Source organism: Fusarium solani (assembly GCF_023522795.1).
Source record: "Fusarium solani strain SB1 chromosome Unknown bctg00000003_1, whole genome shotgun sequence".
NCBI classification, from domain to species: Eukaryota; Fungi; Ascomycota; class Sordariomycetes; order Hypocreales; family Nectriaceae; genus Fusarium; species Fusarium solani.
Window position 1 is genome coordinate 3,842,699 of NW_027072154.1, and position 12,971 is coordinate 3,855,669.

General features: G+C 50.1%; 5 protein-coding genes across 5 annotated transcripts; 1 reads left to right on the plus strand and 4 right to left on the minus strand.

Moving 5' to 3' along the window:
* Window positions 1–208: 208 nt before the first annotated feature.
* On the minus strand, window positions 209–721 carry MRS44_006793 (uncharacterized protein; the record flags this gene model as incomplete). The annotated part of the gene is made up of 1 exon (XM_065621880.1): window positions 209–721. One exon carries the CDS (start codon window positions 719–721, stop codon window positions 209–211), a length of 513 nt encoding a protein of 170 aa, XP_065477952.1.
* A 1,390-nt stretch (window positions 722–2,111) lies between these two features.
* Window positions 2,112–4,396, minus strand: MRS44_006794 (uncharacterized protein; the record flags this gene model as incomplete). The annotated part of the gene is made up of 3 exons (XM_046280483.2): window positions 2,112–3,214; window positions 3,283–3,381; window positions 4,084–4,396. The coding sequence occupies 3 exons, from the start codon at window positions 4,394–4,396 to the stop codon at window positions 2,112–2,114; spliced, it is 1,515 nt and encodes a 504-aa protein (XP_046139581.2).
* Window positions 4,397–6,600: 2,204 nt separating this feature from the next.
* Window positions 6,601–7,666, minus strand: MRS44_006795 (uncharacterized protein; the record flags this gene model as incomplete). Its single annotated transcript, XM_065621881.1, has 3 exons — window positions 6,601–6,947; window positions 7,001–7,489; window positions 7,540–7,666. 3 exons carry the CDS (start codon window positions 7,664–7,666, stop codon window positions 6,601–6,603), a joined length of 963 nt encoding a protein of 320 aa, XP_065477953.1.
* Window positions 7,667–7,901: 235 nt separating this feature from the next.
* MRS44_006796 (uncharacterized protein) lies at window positions 7,902–11,003 on the plus strand (the record flags this gene model as incomplete). The annotated part of the gene is made up of 7 exons (XM_065621882.1): window positions 7,902–8,146; window positions 8,202–8,772; window positions 8,834–8,878; window positions 8,936–9,005; window positions 9,062–9,308; window positions 9,717–10,489; window positions 10,537–11,003. The coding sequence occupies 7 exons, from the start codon at window positions 7,902–7,904 to the stop codon at window positions 11,001–11,003; spliced, it is 2,418 nt and encodes an 805-aa protein (XP_065477954.1).
* A 275-nt stretch (window positions 11,004–11,278) lies between these two features.
* Window positions 11,279–12,910, minus strand: MRS44_006797 (uncharacterized protein; the record flags this gene model as incomplete). The annotated part of the gene is made up of 5 exons (XM_046274513.2): window positions 11,279–11,521; window positions 11,576–12,064; window positions 12,124–12,258; window positions 12,305–12,802; window positions 12,854–12,910. The coding sequence occupies 5 exons, from the start codon at window positions 12,908–12,910 to the stop codon at window positions 11,279–11,281; spliced, it is 1,422 nt and encodes a 473-aa protein (XP_046139578.2).
* Between the last annotated feature and the right edge of the window lie 61 nt (window positions 12,911–12,971).

Genomic DNA, 12,971 nt, shown 5'->3' on the forward strand with positions numbered 1-12,971 from the left:
ATCCGGCATGGCCCGCGGAGGGTGTGGAGATCCCGGCTGCGGAGTTTATGGATACATCACGGCGGAGTTTCGTGGAAGGGGACCTTAGCCTGCGGAGTTGATGCGGACTTTCTTGCGGACTTTGAGGATGTGAGATGAGTTACATTCTAGGGTCTTAGCCTGTCACTACCATGGCCTTTGACCATCTTGATTCCCGATAACAATCGTCTCAGCGACTCTCCGTAGCTAAGACGGTCTGGGAAAGAGGCATGGCGCCATACACTTCTCTCAGCTGCTCCCAAGTAATAGTATTGCCATACATGATCTCCGCCACCACCTTCCCGGCCAAAAGACGTCGTTGAATAGGAGTTGTAAAGTGATGATAGGTGATCTCGGCACCCATAGACGTCGTCATGTATTCGGAGAGGGTTGTGAGATCCTGGTATGGGGTCATGTCCATGTCCGGGTTGTCTAGGGGCGGCCTCTCCTCTCGGCCTCTCTCCATCTCTCTTAGAGATTCGACCACGAGTCTCTTAAGCTCAAGGCTTATGTCGCCCGAGATGAAGAATTCGTCAAAGACAGATAATTGCTCGAGAGGGGCAGCTTGGGCATAGGTCCAGTCGAGGAGCCCCGTTAGATTGTACTCGTCGTCAAAAAGCATGTTGCGGGATCGAAGGTCGAAATGGATCAGGGGGAAAGGGCCGCGAACTCTGTCTTCAATTACTATATGGGCTAGAGACATTTTCAGGACCTAGCAGGCCGTCGACCAGTCTGGGTCACCTGGGTGCATCCAGTACATGATGTACTGGTTCTGTTCCTGTGTGTGGTGATAGAATTATTCGAGCCAGGCCATCTTCACAACTTTGACGGGTTGGTCAACATTCTCTCCACATCAAAGGCGCCCGATGCGGCTGAAGGTCAGATTCTGGAGTTCTGCAAGGACATTTGCTAGCTGTTTGGCCACTTTGGCACGGTGCTCGCTGAGCATCGTATCTCTTTGGATGGACTGGTGCGGGATGCGGGCAACCCAGTACACATGGTCTGAGAATGCAAGTTCCAGAACAAGGGGCTCGCAGCCAGATGCGAAATGCGTCAGGCTGATGCTGCACTCAAGATGAGAAGGTAGATCTGGCTGATGCTGTCTTCATGACTCTATTGCGCGTTTCTCAAGGTATTCGAAGTTCGCTGAAGAGAGGATATCCTGAATGCTGTTGCGCATGTATTGGTCTGATCCCGTGCAGGCCGTCAAAGTACGACCAATTGCTGCTTGGGCTTTTCATTTTGTCGTACAGGCTTAGTACCAGTGAGACTTGATTTCTTGTGAAAAGCTTGATAAGTCTAAGGGCTACTCCTATGGATGAAGGCTTCTTATACTAGAGCCCGTATTGCTTGGTATTAACTGCTGGGCTGATATGCAACAATGTATGATAGTTGCCCCTGGCAAACAAAAAGACAAACACACGAGCCTTCAGGGAGAGGCACGAGGGCTCTTTCAGGTAAAATACTGGTTTTCTGTTTGTCTCAGGTACGTAAATGCCACCGCTTGTGCTTCCTCCCATTCGATCCCAACGCTGGTCGTTCTGAATCGTTGCAGCAGCACGTCTAATCACATACGACCATACCTACTGGAGAACTCGGGATCCCGTCCGCTCTCCCATAGATAAGCCAGTAAGGGGCGGATTAGTAGTTGGGTCGGTGACGACCAGCGAATACCTGCTGTTGTATGTTTTTGCTACCCTTGACTTTTTGCTAACTCATCCACTTCGACTGAGCTAACCGCGCATGTTGATGTTGGAAGCCGGAGTGGGCAGTGATGAAGAATAAAAGGACCTGATTTGTACAGTCGAGATTCTCCCAATCATTGGTGGGAGGGACAACCGATTCTGTCTCGACTGCAGTTTTGCACTTCACACTGGCTGCGGCTTGGTTGGTTGGGGGTTGGCTAGGAGTGCCGCGAGAGTCTTGCGCAGAGCGTGTTTAATGATGTCCAGCCCGCTTTCATCGCTGGCAGACAAGATTCTTGATTTGAAGCCAAAAAAATCTATGAATTGTCCCCCAAAAGCTGCTCAGTAAGTCTACCTCCATCTAGATATACAAAGAGACACAGGCCCAACTTCATATGGCATAATAGACTATGCCCGGAAACCAGGAGGAAATGGACCTCGTCTTGGACGTACTGCCTGAGGCCTGGGCTCCTGCTTATAAGACAAACCGCTCATGACACTATTGAAAAAGATTTGGGACTCAACGGGAGAGCTTTCAAACCGGTGCATCTTGGATTCTTCAACCCTAATCTTTGCACCTCTTTCAACCCAAGAGAAGGGAGACCCCAGACCGAGTTCGCAGCCTAGTTTCGCTGATGCAACTAAGCTAGTTGTCGTGTAATATAGAATTCTATCCTGGATCTCAGGAGGAAGACGATTGAGTTTTCTTGGTTGTGGCTCTAGCATTGTAGTGTTGGTTGCCCATAGAATCATGTCGATAGCAGCACCAGATGCAATATTGTCGCCGAAGAGGGTCTCAGACCTCGTCCACACTAACTGACCCTCGTGGGCCTTGCAAAGAGTGACTCGCCGAAGAGTAAGGATGGCATACGTGACCACGTTGGAGGTAGATTCTTTGAGGTGTGAATGACTTTCCGCATGACGCCGTACCATACCAAGGCCCTCTTGGGTGTCCTGTACTAGAGCAAACCATGATGATCCGGCTTTGACGAGCGTTGTATCAGGCGTCTCCCAGCTTGGCAGGTCAACTATTCGAACATAAGGGCCACCCTCGGTGATATGTTCGAATCCAAGTCGCTCGAGTATAGTGAAATCCATTGTTGAAATCCAGAGGGTGGCATATGCCAACTTTACAAACGCCGTGGTATTCATTTGTCGTCGAAGCACATGGCGCCATGTGTGGGCGAAGTCACGGAGGATTCTGCCAAGAAATGACCGTTGTCGTGGAAGTATATCCAATTTTGGCTCCCAGTAGGGTCCTGGAAGAGTCTCCTCTTTAAGGAGTGTTTGCGTAGGTGAGTCCAGCTGCTCAAAATCGTCTAGTGCAAGCGGTCGTTGACGAGCAAGTGAAAGAGATACCGAGAAGAGCTGATCTTTCTTGTTTAGTATAAGGGTGTTTTTTTCGAGGTCGAATGTCCAAACGCTATTGAATGAATCCCCCCGGCGGTCGCCAAAAGGGTTGACAAAATCGTACACGTCTTCCCAAACAAAGTTCATGCCTTGTTCCAAAGCTGCGGAGAGATTTTATTCTCTCGAGTTAGCGGTTTATAGAGAATACATTGAGACACGCAGGACATACCAGGGCTTCTCTCTTGGCCCGCGAGGATGCGAGAGAACAATTCGAGCAAAGCGGCATCGTCTGGCGCTTTTTTTGAGTAGCTCCGGCGGAGAGAAGTCCCTAACGCATGCTGTCAGTGTACGTTCTACTGTAGAGAACAATACCTAAAATTTACCATGTGCTAAAAAGACCAAGACTGACAGAACCGACATGGTGATGTGTTAGTTGACGGCGGGGGTTGATGGAGAGCGCTTCGGCTCGGCGGTTGGTGGTCCTCATGACGGGACTGTCACGTGATCATAGACCGTCCACATCCCTACCCAAGAGGCATCATCGAAGCACCCTGGGCGCCTAACGGCTTGGTGATAACAGCGGCGATTGAGAAAGAGGAATTTGTTTACTATGTCATAAGGCTGATTAAGCAATCTTATAAAAAAACACAAGAATAAACTGCCACTTAATATCTGGTGTCGTGCAGCAATAAGACCCTAATTGCCTCGGTGCCTGTCAAAAGGTATCTTCCCTTTCGCTGTTGGTATAGTGGTGTATTATATCGGAGGTCGGGGAACTGGAAAAATGCTCTTAATTCAGTAGGTGATTTTCCTGGACTTTTGGATATACTCGTGGATTGGACAAGTCTGTTGTGGCTACTCTGGGATTATGACAGGTTAGCAGTTTGATGGGCTACTCTCTGAACGAGTTTATTGAAAACATATGGCAGCGCTGAACTCTCTTTAAACGCATTGCCATTGGGAAACTACTAATATGTCTGATTTACAAAAGGCAGAGGGTGTGCTTCGAGATAACTCGCCCATGACTCACCTGCTTTCTTAACCTCGACCATCATGAAATCGTACGTATAGAACGACCCACCTGCCCTGCACTCAACCTTGAACACGACGTGATCCGGAACACTAGTGCCCCTATCATCTTCTTGCACGACATCGTACCCTTCCTCCTCCTTGAAGAGCCACTTGAGGATCGCGGTCGTTGCTCTTCGATATGTAGCCTCACTTGACGCGGGATTCCTCTCGACCGTTTGCATGTGGGCAGCAACGTTCCTCCTGTCGAGGTACGTTTGAGCGGGTGGGGGGTTTGGGTCCTGGAAAATGATTCTGCCAGTACGTGTGTTCATCCTGGCAAATGCCTTAAGCGATGGCTTTGAAATAGAATGGGACAGGTGACTAACCAGTGCTGGTATGTGGCATCGTGATTCCAACTATGTGAGCATCCACGATAGTGTCACCAAAGAGAGTCTTTACCTGGAGATCGTCCTCCCAGCCAGTGGGAATATTGTACTGGCTCTCTCCAGTAGCAATTTCAACGTAATAGACTTGGCCTGCATGATTTGAATACTGCGATCACTGATCTCCGACAAGGTTGCCAAGATATGACATGACAATGGCACAACAAGAGGATTTGCAAAGAAAGGAATGAAAGAAAAATGTATGGCAATGCGTGGCAATTGTGGAAGTCTGTTGAAGCAAAAGTTTGGTCTGTTGTTGAGAGATGTAACCATTTTCATGGTGTAGGAAATAGAACTATATACCTTTCCACCTCTCCATGTTTCTCGGTAGCGTGTAAGCGCCCATCACCATCATGACCAGGGTGACTTAACGTTAGTTGGCGCTTGACGTTGGTGATGAAACAGGACCAACTCCACTAGGCGTCTTCTCATTGAAGCCTGCATCGAAAGTGCATTCGACAGTGCAAAGCTCTTAGGCTGTGGGGTCTCGACGCTTGGAATGGGGTTCGGCCATGCTATACTGAATAGTAACTTGTGAGATGGCAATTTTCTGGTATGGGTTCTCGCTAGTATCGCGGGTATGAGAAGATGACTGGTCCTCCCGAGGGTTTATTAGCTATCTAGTCACACCGATGTATTTGTGAACAACATACCTACTTCAAGTGCTATCTCATTCATGTCGCAACCATGCCAAACTCCGGGTTGCGAGAGACTCTGTCCAGAGTTTCGTCATAATCCGCAAACTTGGCAATGATCGTCTCGAGTTCAATGCCGTAGTTGTATCTTGACTTGAGCGCGGCGAGGCTAGATGCCGTTCATATCAAACACTCTATGCTGGCTCGCGCTGCGATAGAAGCTTGTGGTCACTTCTAGCTCGCCGTTCTGGGTTTCCTTGTCTGACGGCCTGGGCGGTTTTGGTGGAAACACAGTCTCTCAACCACGTTATTTTGGGCCCAGTTCCCGACTCCCGCGGCTTTGAATGCGGGTCAAGTAGGGGATCATCAAAGATTCCTGCCCGCCCAATGCCTCTCGTTCCTCGAACACCTTGGTTGGCGGCTTTCGGGTGTACTATGGCGCGTCCAGGAGCTGTATGTGGATAATAGGTCTTTATTGTGTTCTCTGATAGGGTGACTGACAGAGTCGTTATCGATTACAACAATGATAGATCTTTCTCCATGCACCAGCCAGTTCTTGGACGCTAGAGGCGGGTAATACTGTGCGTTTCTCGGGATGAAACCTTCCTAGTCATTCGCGTGTCGCAAGCATTGTCGGGGCGAAGGACGGATCATATGTATTCTCCTGAAGATGAACTCTAGGGGCCTTCCAAGTGAGCGCCAAGAAGAGGGCAAGAAGCTGGAAGAAGCGAGCCTAAACTTAGGTCAGGGTATCGGAAAAGCAATGGGCACGGTGCCTCGAGCACACAACCCAGGATGCCTGGTCTTGGCTCACATCTTTGGCGGGCCAAAGGAAAGGCAACCAAAGGCGGCTTCGGTAAGCAGAGACATACAGGGCGACAAAACTAAAAATTACAGGGTGTTTGAAATGGAGCAGCCGAGAACCAAGCCTCCAGTCTTGGCTATTCGGAGCCTGGTTCAGTCACAACTTGTTCGCCATGGGTCTATGAACCCCAAGAGCGCCTCTTTGAACCGTATCCCCCAACTGGTTCAGATTTCTATCGAAGCTCTGTATTCCATGAATTTTGTTACTACGCCGAGTTTCCCTCGTTCCGTGTCGAGGACGTTTGTTCACTTGAATCTGGCTCTCGGGTGCCAAGTCACTAGCGTAAGCGATGAAAGCAGGCTGAATGTTGTTGGTCACACGCTGCAAATGTCTCTCGCAAGGGCTACGTATCTGGGCTTTTAAAGCGGATGTGTGGGGGTTGAAAGCAATGTGTCATTGGACCAGAGGAACTGAAGGGGGGAAGCGGCTGAACGCCGCCGACAAGGTGCCCGCAAACTTGAATGCAACTCGCCCTGTATGTACAAACATAATGACTCAAAATAGATCGAGCAAAGACACACTGGAGAGTGTTCTTTTATTAACACATCCACGCATCCTTCTCCACCCGGACATATGCAGTTTCCATCACTCCCTCACCCTCCAAGTCCCAACTGAACCACGGTCAACGTCAAGTTCAGCACCGCGGCTAAGACAAGGGCAGCATCCTGCTTTCTCCCCTTCAGAGCCTGCTTGAGGCGCTGCCTGATGGATGAAGATGGGCGAACCCTCATTCTCTCCATTGACTTTGTTGCGATCTTCAGCTGTTCTTCCATCCGAGCCTTGTCTTCCTGTAGCCTTCGTATTCGCTCACCGTTGCGCCGCGGTGTCCTCAGCTCGTCCTCCAGTTGCCCCTGCAGCTGCGCCACTTTGTCTTGGTAGAATTTGATGTCGTTTCCCAGCTTGCGCGCTAGGTCCCCCCCGCCGAGGTGCCCAAGATGGACTGATCTTGGTCCATGATTTGTTTTTGGACGTCTAGCACCACGCTCTCTTTACCTGCAAGCTGATAGATCAGGCCAAAGGCAGAATCAGTGGTCCCGTCAAACTGGACTACATAAGATCCCTTTCTCTGCATGGGACCCCAGTAATTGTTAACCAGCTCCTGCTCACGTCGGAGAGCTTGGCCACGATCCTCGTCCCTGAGCTTGTTCCACATATTTGTGACGAGGACGACATTCCCAAGGGCATCTTCCCCTACAAGGGACCGAAGGAGATTTAGGTAGGTCAAAGACGACCCTGTCATCTTGTTATCCGTGATCTTGTGGAGATAGAGGACTCCTCGTAGGGGCACACCCAACTCATGCTGGGTAGCCAAAAACTCGGTGATCTCGGCCAGAATCTCGCCTTGGGGTCGGTTGGTATCGTCGAAGCCCGGAGTATCTACCACAGTGATGCTCCGCCTTCGCTCACCTTCGCCGTCGTCGTGATCGTCGTCGTGATCGTCGTCGTCGAGAAAGATTTGAACGGCTTGGCATTGCGCCGTCTCTGGTGATGTGGTCAGTTTCGCCAGTCCGAATCTGGTTGTGCAGGCATACCTGATTGGAGGCCATGGCCTTCTTGCACACTGTGACTCTTGAGTTTGTTCAAGAAGTAGCTCTTTCCAGATCCAGTCACTCCCAGGACCAGAATGATGCCCTCGTTCGAGAAACCGTTTTTCTTCATGTTGACGATAGTTGATGGCGAAGTTGAGAATAATCAAGGAGAATGCCAGAGAAGAACGACCCAAGGGCAAAGAGACGGTGGCAACCTTAGAAGAAGCCCTTTCGGGAGCCTGCCTATGCCAAGGAGTCGCATCTGCACGTCTTTAGCTAATGTGGGCTGAATCAGACGCCGAGGCTCACACAGACGACACCACACCTTGAACGCCTTGCCGGCGGCCGCCTTCCTTGGAAGTACCATGGTAGAGCATTTCCGGCCATCTGGCGTCGGTACTTCAGAGGACCCGCCCCGGTTCACCTTTTCCTCATCGTCAGGCATTCTGCCTCGAGTTCTTCCACCAGGCAACACATCGTGTTTCATTCTTGTCTGTCTTTTGGGCAGGATGGATCGATCAGCTGTGAGCGCCTCTTCGCCACAGTCTCGTACTGACACAGGCAACTCCCGAGAAAAGTTCATTGCCATTGGCATCGACTTTGGCACAACGTGAGTTCTACCTCATTTATCTACGCTGCTACACCAACCAACTCATCCTGCCCAGCTTTTCCGGCGTCTCATGGGCCTTTTCAGAACAGGCCGACAATATCCACGAAATCTCGGAATGGCCTGGGGCGAACGAGATCAACCAACAAGAGGTGCAAGTGCCGACCGTATTTGACATTGACTCGGACAAATGGGGATACCAGGTCACTCCTGACATGAAGCCAGTTAAGTGGTTCAAGCCGCTACTGCTCAGCTATAACGACCTGGCCAGGGAAGAGAACCAAGAGATTAGTCAGTCAAAGCAACTCCAAGATGCCCGCACCCAGCTGTCCAAGAATCGCAAAATCACGGCGATAGACCTGGTCGGCCGCTATCTCAAGAAGCTGTGGGATCACACGTACGCCATGTTGAAAACGATGATGAAAATTGACGATATCCCACTTCGCGTCGCCATCACTGTTCCTGCAAACTGGCCAGACCATGCGCGAAAAGCTCTGAGACAGGCCGCCACGCTGGCAGGCATCACTGCCAAGGGGCCCAATGGAGCGCCGATATTGAACCTCGTCCGAGAGCCGGAAGCGGCGACCCAATCCATCATGCGAGAGCACGGCCTTGTAGATGAGATAAAGGTGATTTTGTTCACGCCCATTAACTGTTTTTTTTTTTTAGCAAGTCTAAACATTCCCTTAGCCTGGTGACTCTTTCATTGTCTGTGATGCCGGGGGCGGCACCGTGGTACGAAATCGCTGCTAGTATTTTCGCCTTATGGTGCTCATTGCTAATCATACATAGGACGTTATCAGCTACACGGCGGATTCGAATGAACCTTCTCTGCTGCTGAAAAAATGCGTAGAAGGCACTGGTAATGATGCACCCCCATAATATCAAGGTCTTTCAAGGTACTAATTCACGGCTCAGGTGGTTTATGTGGTGCCGTGCGCATCGACGAGGCCTTCGAAGCACATCTGATGGGCAAAAACAGGCTGAGGCTCGACACGCTTAGCGTGCCAGAATACAACAACCTTGTCGTTGAAGACTGGGAGAGGGGAGTCAAGCGGAGTTTTACCAATGAGGATATTCCCGCACAGTTTATCCTAAGACTACCACCCAAGGCGAAGAAAACCCCAGATAAATTGGCGAACAGAAACCAATTCTCAGTCAACAGGTTAACACGGTCTTTACACAAGTGGTATCGGTACTGACTTTGAGGACATAGATCAGAGGTTCATGGATTCTTTTCCAGGTCCCTGAGCGGTATCCGCACCCTTGTTAGCAACCAGCGTGAAAAAGTCAAACAAGAGACCGGGAAGCTCCCCAAGGTATCACTCCAAAGTCAAAAACTTGTTAAACATGCGGTAGACTGACTCTCATCATCTAGAGTATCTTCCTCGTTGGAGGGTTAGGCGACTCTCTTCACGTCTATAAAGAACTTGACCAAGTCTTTGACGGAACCGTTCTCAGGCCGCTTAATGGGCAAGTATCCATCCGTGAATACTCCCAACATCCACTCTTGATCATTTGCGCCTTATTCATGACATATAGTATCATTTAGTTACTAACTCGGGTACGTTAGATGGTCGGCTATTGCTCGAGGGGCTGTCATCCAGCTCCTACCCGAGCATTTACCGTCCCAGACGAGCATCAGAAGCAAAGATACAAGGCCATTGCCTCTGCCCTTGCCGGCTTTAGTCAAGCGGTCGAGGTTCAGACTTGCTGTAAAAGCACATAGTGCTCGCGCCAATCCAGCCTTTCCCAATCAAGGCAACCGCCAAGAGGAAGATGAACCGACAGAAGCAAACACATCGGTTCCGGATTACAACAGCCAAACAGTCCACCAGGTTGACCAGGCCGAAGCACAACAAACCATGATTGCACAGAAGAAAATCATCGACAGTCTCAGAAAAGACCTAGCCAAGGCGAAAGGCGAATCAATGATCACTCAGATAGAATGCTACAACCTACAACAACGTGTCGTGGCCCGAGACTTCAAGGCCAAGGAAACTGCACCGCGGTCGATAGAGATGCCCTTTCAGCTCCCTCTCCAACGCCCAGAGAGAGAGATCGTGGAAGCCTGGCACGAATTGGCTTATGACGTGGCAAATCTGGTCTCGAACCACTTCAGAGAGGTCAGGAGGAGTAGAACGGTGGCCTGGGCCAAGAGACAATCGGAACACCTCAAAAGTCTGACGCCGGATTATATGAGTGTGGTGACCGAAACGAAGTCTTCCGCCGCCTTCATCGAGGCTGCCATCTGGAATGGGCTTTGCTTGTGCATATTTGGGCCATACCGAACTAACGCGCCTTTTAGCTGGGCAGGAAAGTACAGGGGCAGCCTCAGCACGATAAGTAAAGGTCTTGTTGTTACCTACTAAGGTCATTACTGACCGTCATAGGCAATTTCCTCCTTGCAGACATTGACGCGCTCCAGACGAACAGGCACAGGCAAAAGGTCATGTTCGACCAGTGGAAAGTGTTGACAGCCAACCTCGTCGCAACCCTCGTCCCCCAAGAGCGCCGGGACGATGAGATCGCCGAGATAACTGAGGACCTGAATGAATTACTCTACGGTCTGACTTCTTTATTCACCGCCATGGACCTCCGCGAGGAGCTGCGACCGATTGTCAATAAGGCCGTCGATCTGGCCGCGTGTTTCTGCGGTCAGCAGAGGTGGTACTGCGTCAGTTGGCATCCTGAAAGTTGCCATGAAGTCGACCTGGTCGAAGAAAGGATGCAACTCATGATTGGAAGCTCAATATCGAAGCGTGTGAAATTCATGGTACGGCCGGGTCTTTACGGTTCACGTGGGGAGGACTCCGACAGCATGTGCGTTTTGGACCGCTGCCGCGTATGGGCGGTTTAACACAAGGATTCTCCTAGATTGCTTCTGGTTATTGATCTTTATATGATTAGCTGCTTATAATACTCAACTCTTCTAGCCTACCTAGCAGTATTGGGAGCATAAACAATCAAGTACATTCGAAAAGGTTTGGTAAACCTTCTTGGTTAAGTCTCAATCATACCAAATTAAGACGAGTGAAAGTAAGTTATCTATCGCCGAGGAAGTAATGCTTGGATAATTCATAACTTGGTGAATACTACGGCTCTTTTATATTCTATCAACTCCATGTTTCAAACTTATGCGAACAGACAGCTACCACTTGGCCCAAAACCCGCCATGCAGTGAACCATTGACAAATGGCCATCCCAGCTACTCTCACTGCTCGCCCTCCCAGCTACTTGGTCGAGTAGCGTCTTATGTGATGTCTTGAGCCATACTGCTTGCTCCATCCAGTTTATAAGTGGTGAGTCCGGCTGATATTCTTCCATCAACCTCTGGAGCTCGGCCTGCTGCACGTGCAAAGAATCCGTTATCGCCCACTGGTGATGTGTTAGTGATAGGACTCAATACAGCTCGATGATGTCGAAACTCACCACGCCTGCCAGGCAGGGAGGGATATAGGTAGCACCTAGTGGCCGGTGCTGAGAAGCGTGTTGCGCCAATATGATGAACTCGTTGGTCAATGCGATTGCTTCCTGAAACAATACTTCATCTTTTGGGTAAAGTGTCCGTAATAGGCTGTTCAACGGGATTGCCAGAGTGAGAAGCAGAGCATGTACAACTCGAAACTTGTGAGACAGCTTGGCCCGATTCCCTCGCGCAGATTCGTTCCGATCAAGGTTGGCAAGGTATTGGCGGATTCCAGGCAGGTCTTGTTGCATCTCCTGGTACGCCGACTTTATCTCGTCGATGTAGAGCATAGGGCTGTGGAAGAAGACAGGCATTCGAATCAACTTTTGCGCTTCCACACTTGGGATTTGTAGTCCGTGGGCCTTCTCGAACGATGCTTGTGGTATGCAGTAGTCGACGAGTAGAAACCAGGATTCCATCGTGATTGCTGGATTGACCATTGCCTCGAGGATCTATCAAAGTGAATGGTATGTCAGCTTCAAACTCAAGGTTTGGGGTCAAGACAACCTACCAGCGGTACAAACAGGGTTTCGAGGAGCTGCAACTCAAATGTATCTTTCCAGTTTTGCACGATGGCAGAACTTGCCAGGTGAGCCAAGATTTCCCCATGGCTTCTGACATAGTCATCAGAGCGCCCTATCCAGCCCTTGGCAAAGTCAGATTTGTCGTTTGATAAACGTGGCTGTAATTACCTGGCAAATCATGATGATGTAAATAGCGGATAGTGTCTCGGGGGCCAGTCTCTTGTCTGGACAGTTGAGACATATCCTCAGCGCTTTCAAGGCGTCGATGTAGTTGGCTAAAGCGTCCTGTGGTAGATGTCGTGTGTAGTGGTACGGGAATGCGCTGACCAACGCCTTGACTGACGCATCAAGGGCCTCGCTCCGACCAAGCCGCCTGGGAATATGCTCGAGAAAGTCGCCATAACTGCTGAGACTGTACCTAATATCTGATACTTCGAGAGCCGCAATGAACCTTCCTGCGATGCTCGTGATGATGTTCTCCGGAACTGGTGGGACCGAGACTTTGATGGATCTCCTTGGTTTCTTGGGGATTTCCTCAACGGCGGCCGGTTGGAAAGCCACTGGTTGAAAAGATACTGGCTTGAACTTCCACTTTTGCTCGCCAGCGCCGATACAGGCAATCTTGAGTCTGGCGCATCTGGCGCAAACTGGCTTGACCTGATCACACTGGAATCCTGGTGTGAGTGTGGGGATTCAACAAGTGGAAACCAAGGATACCTTTTTCTTCTGTCGGACACAGGCCCTGCAGCCTTTGCTAGATGGCACGCCTGCCATGATGTTGCTGCTGGATGGAAATGTCAATCAAGTCAAGAACGGAAAGATAAGACGTAAACGA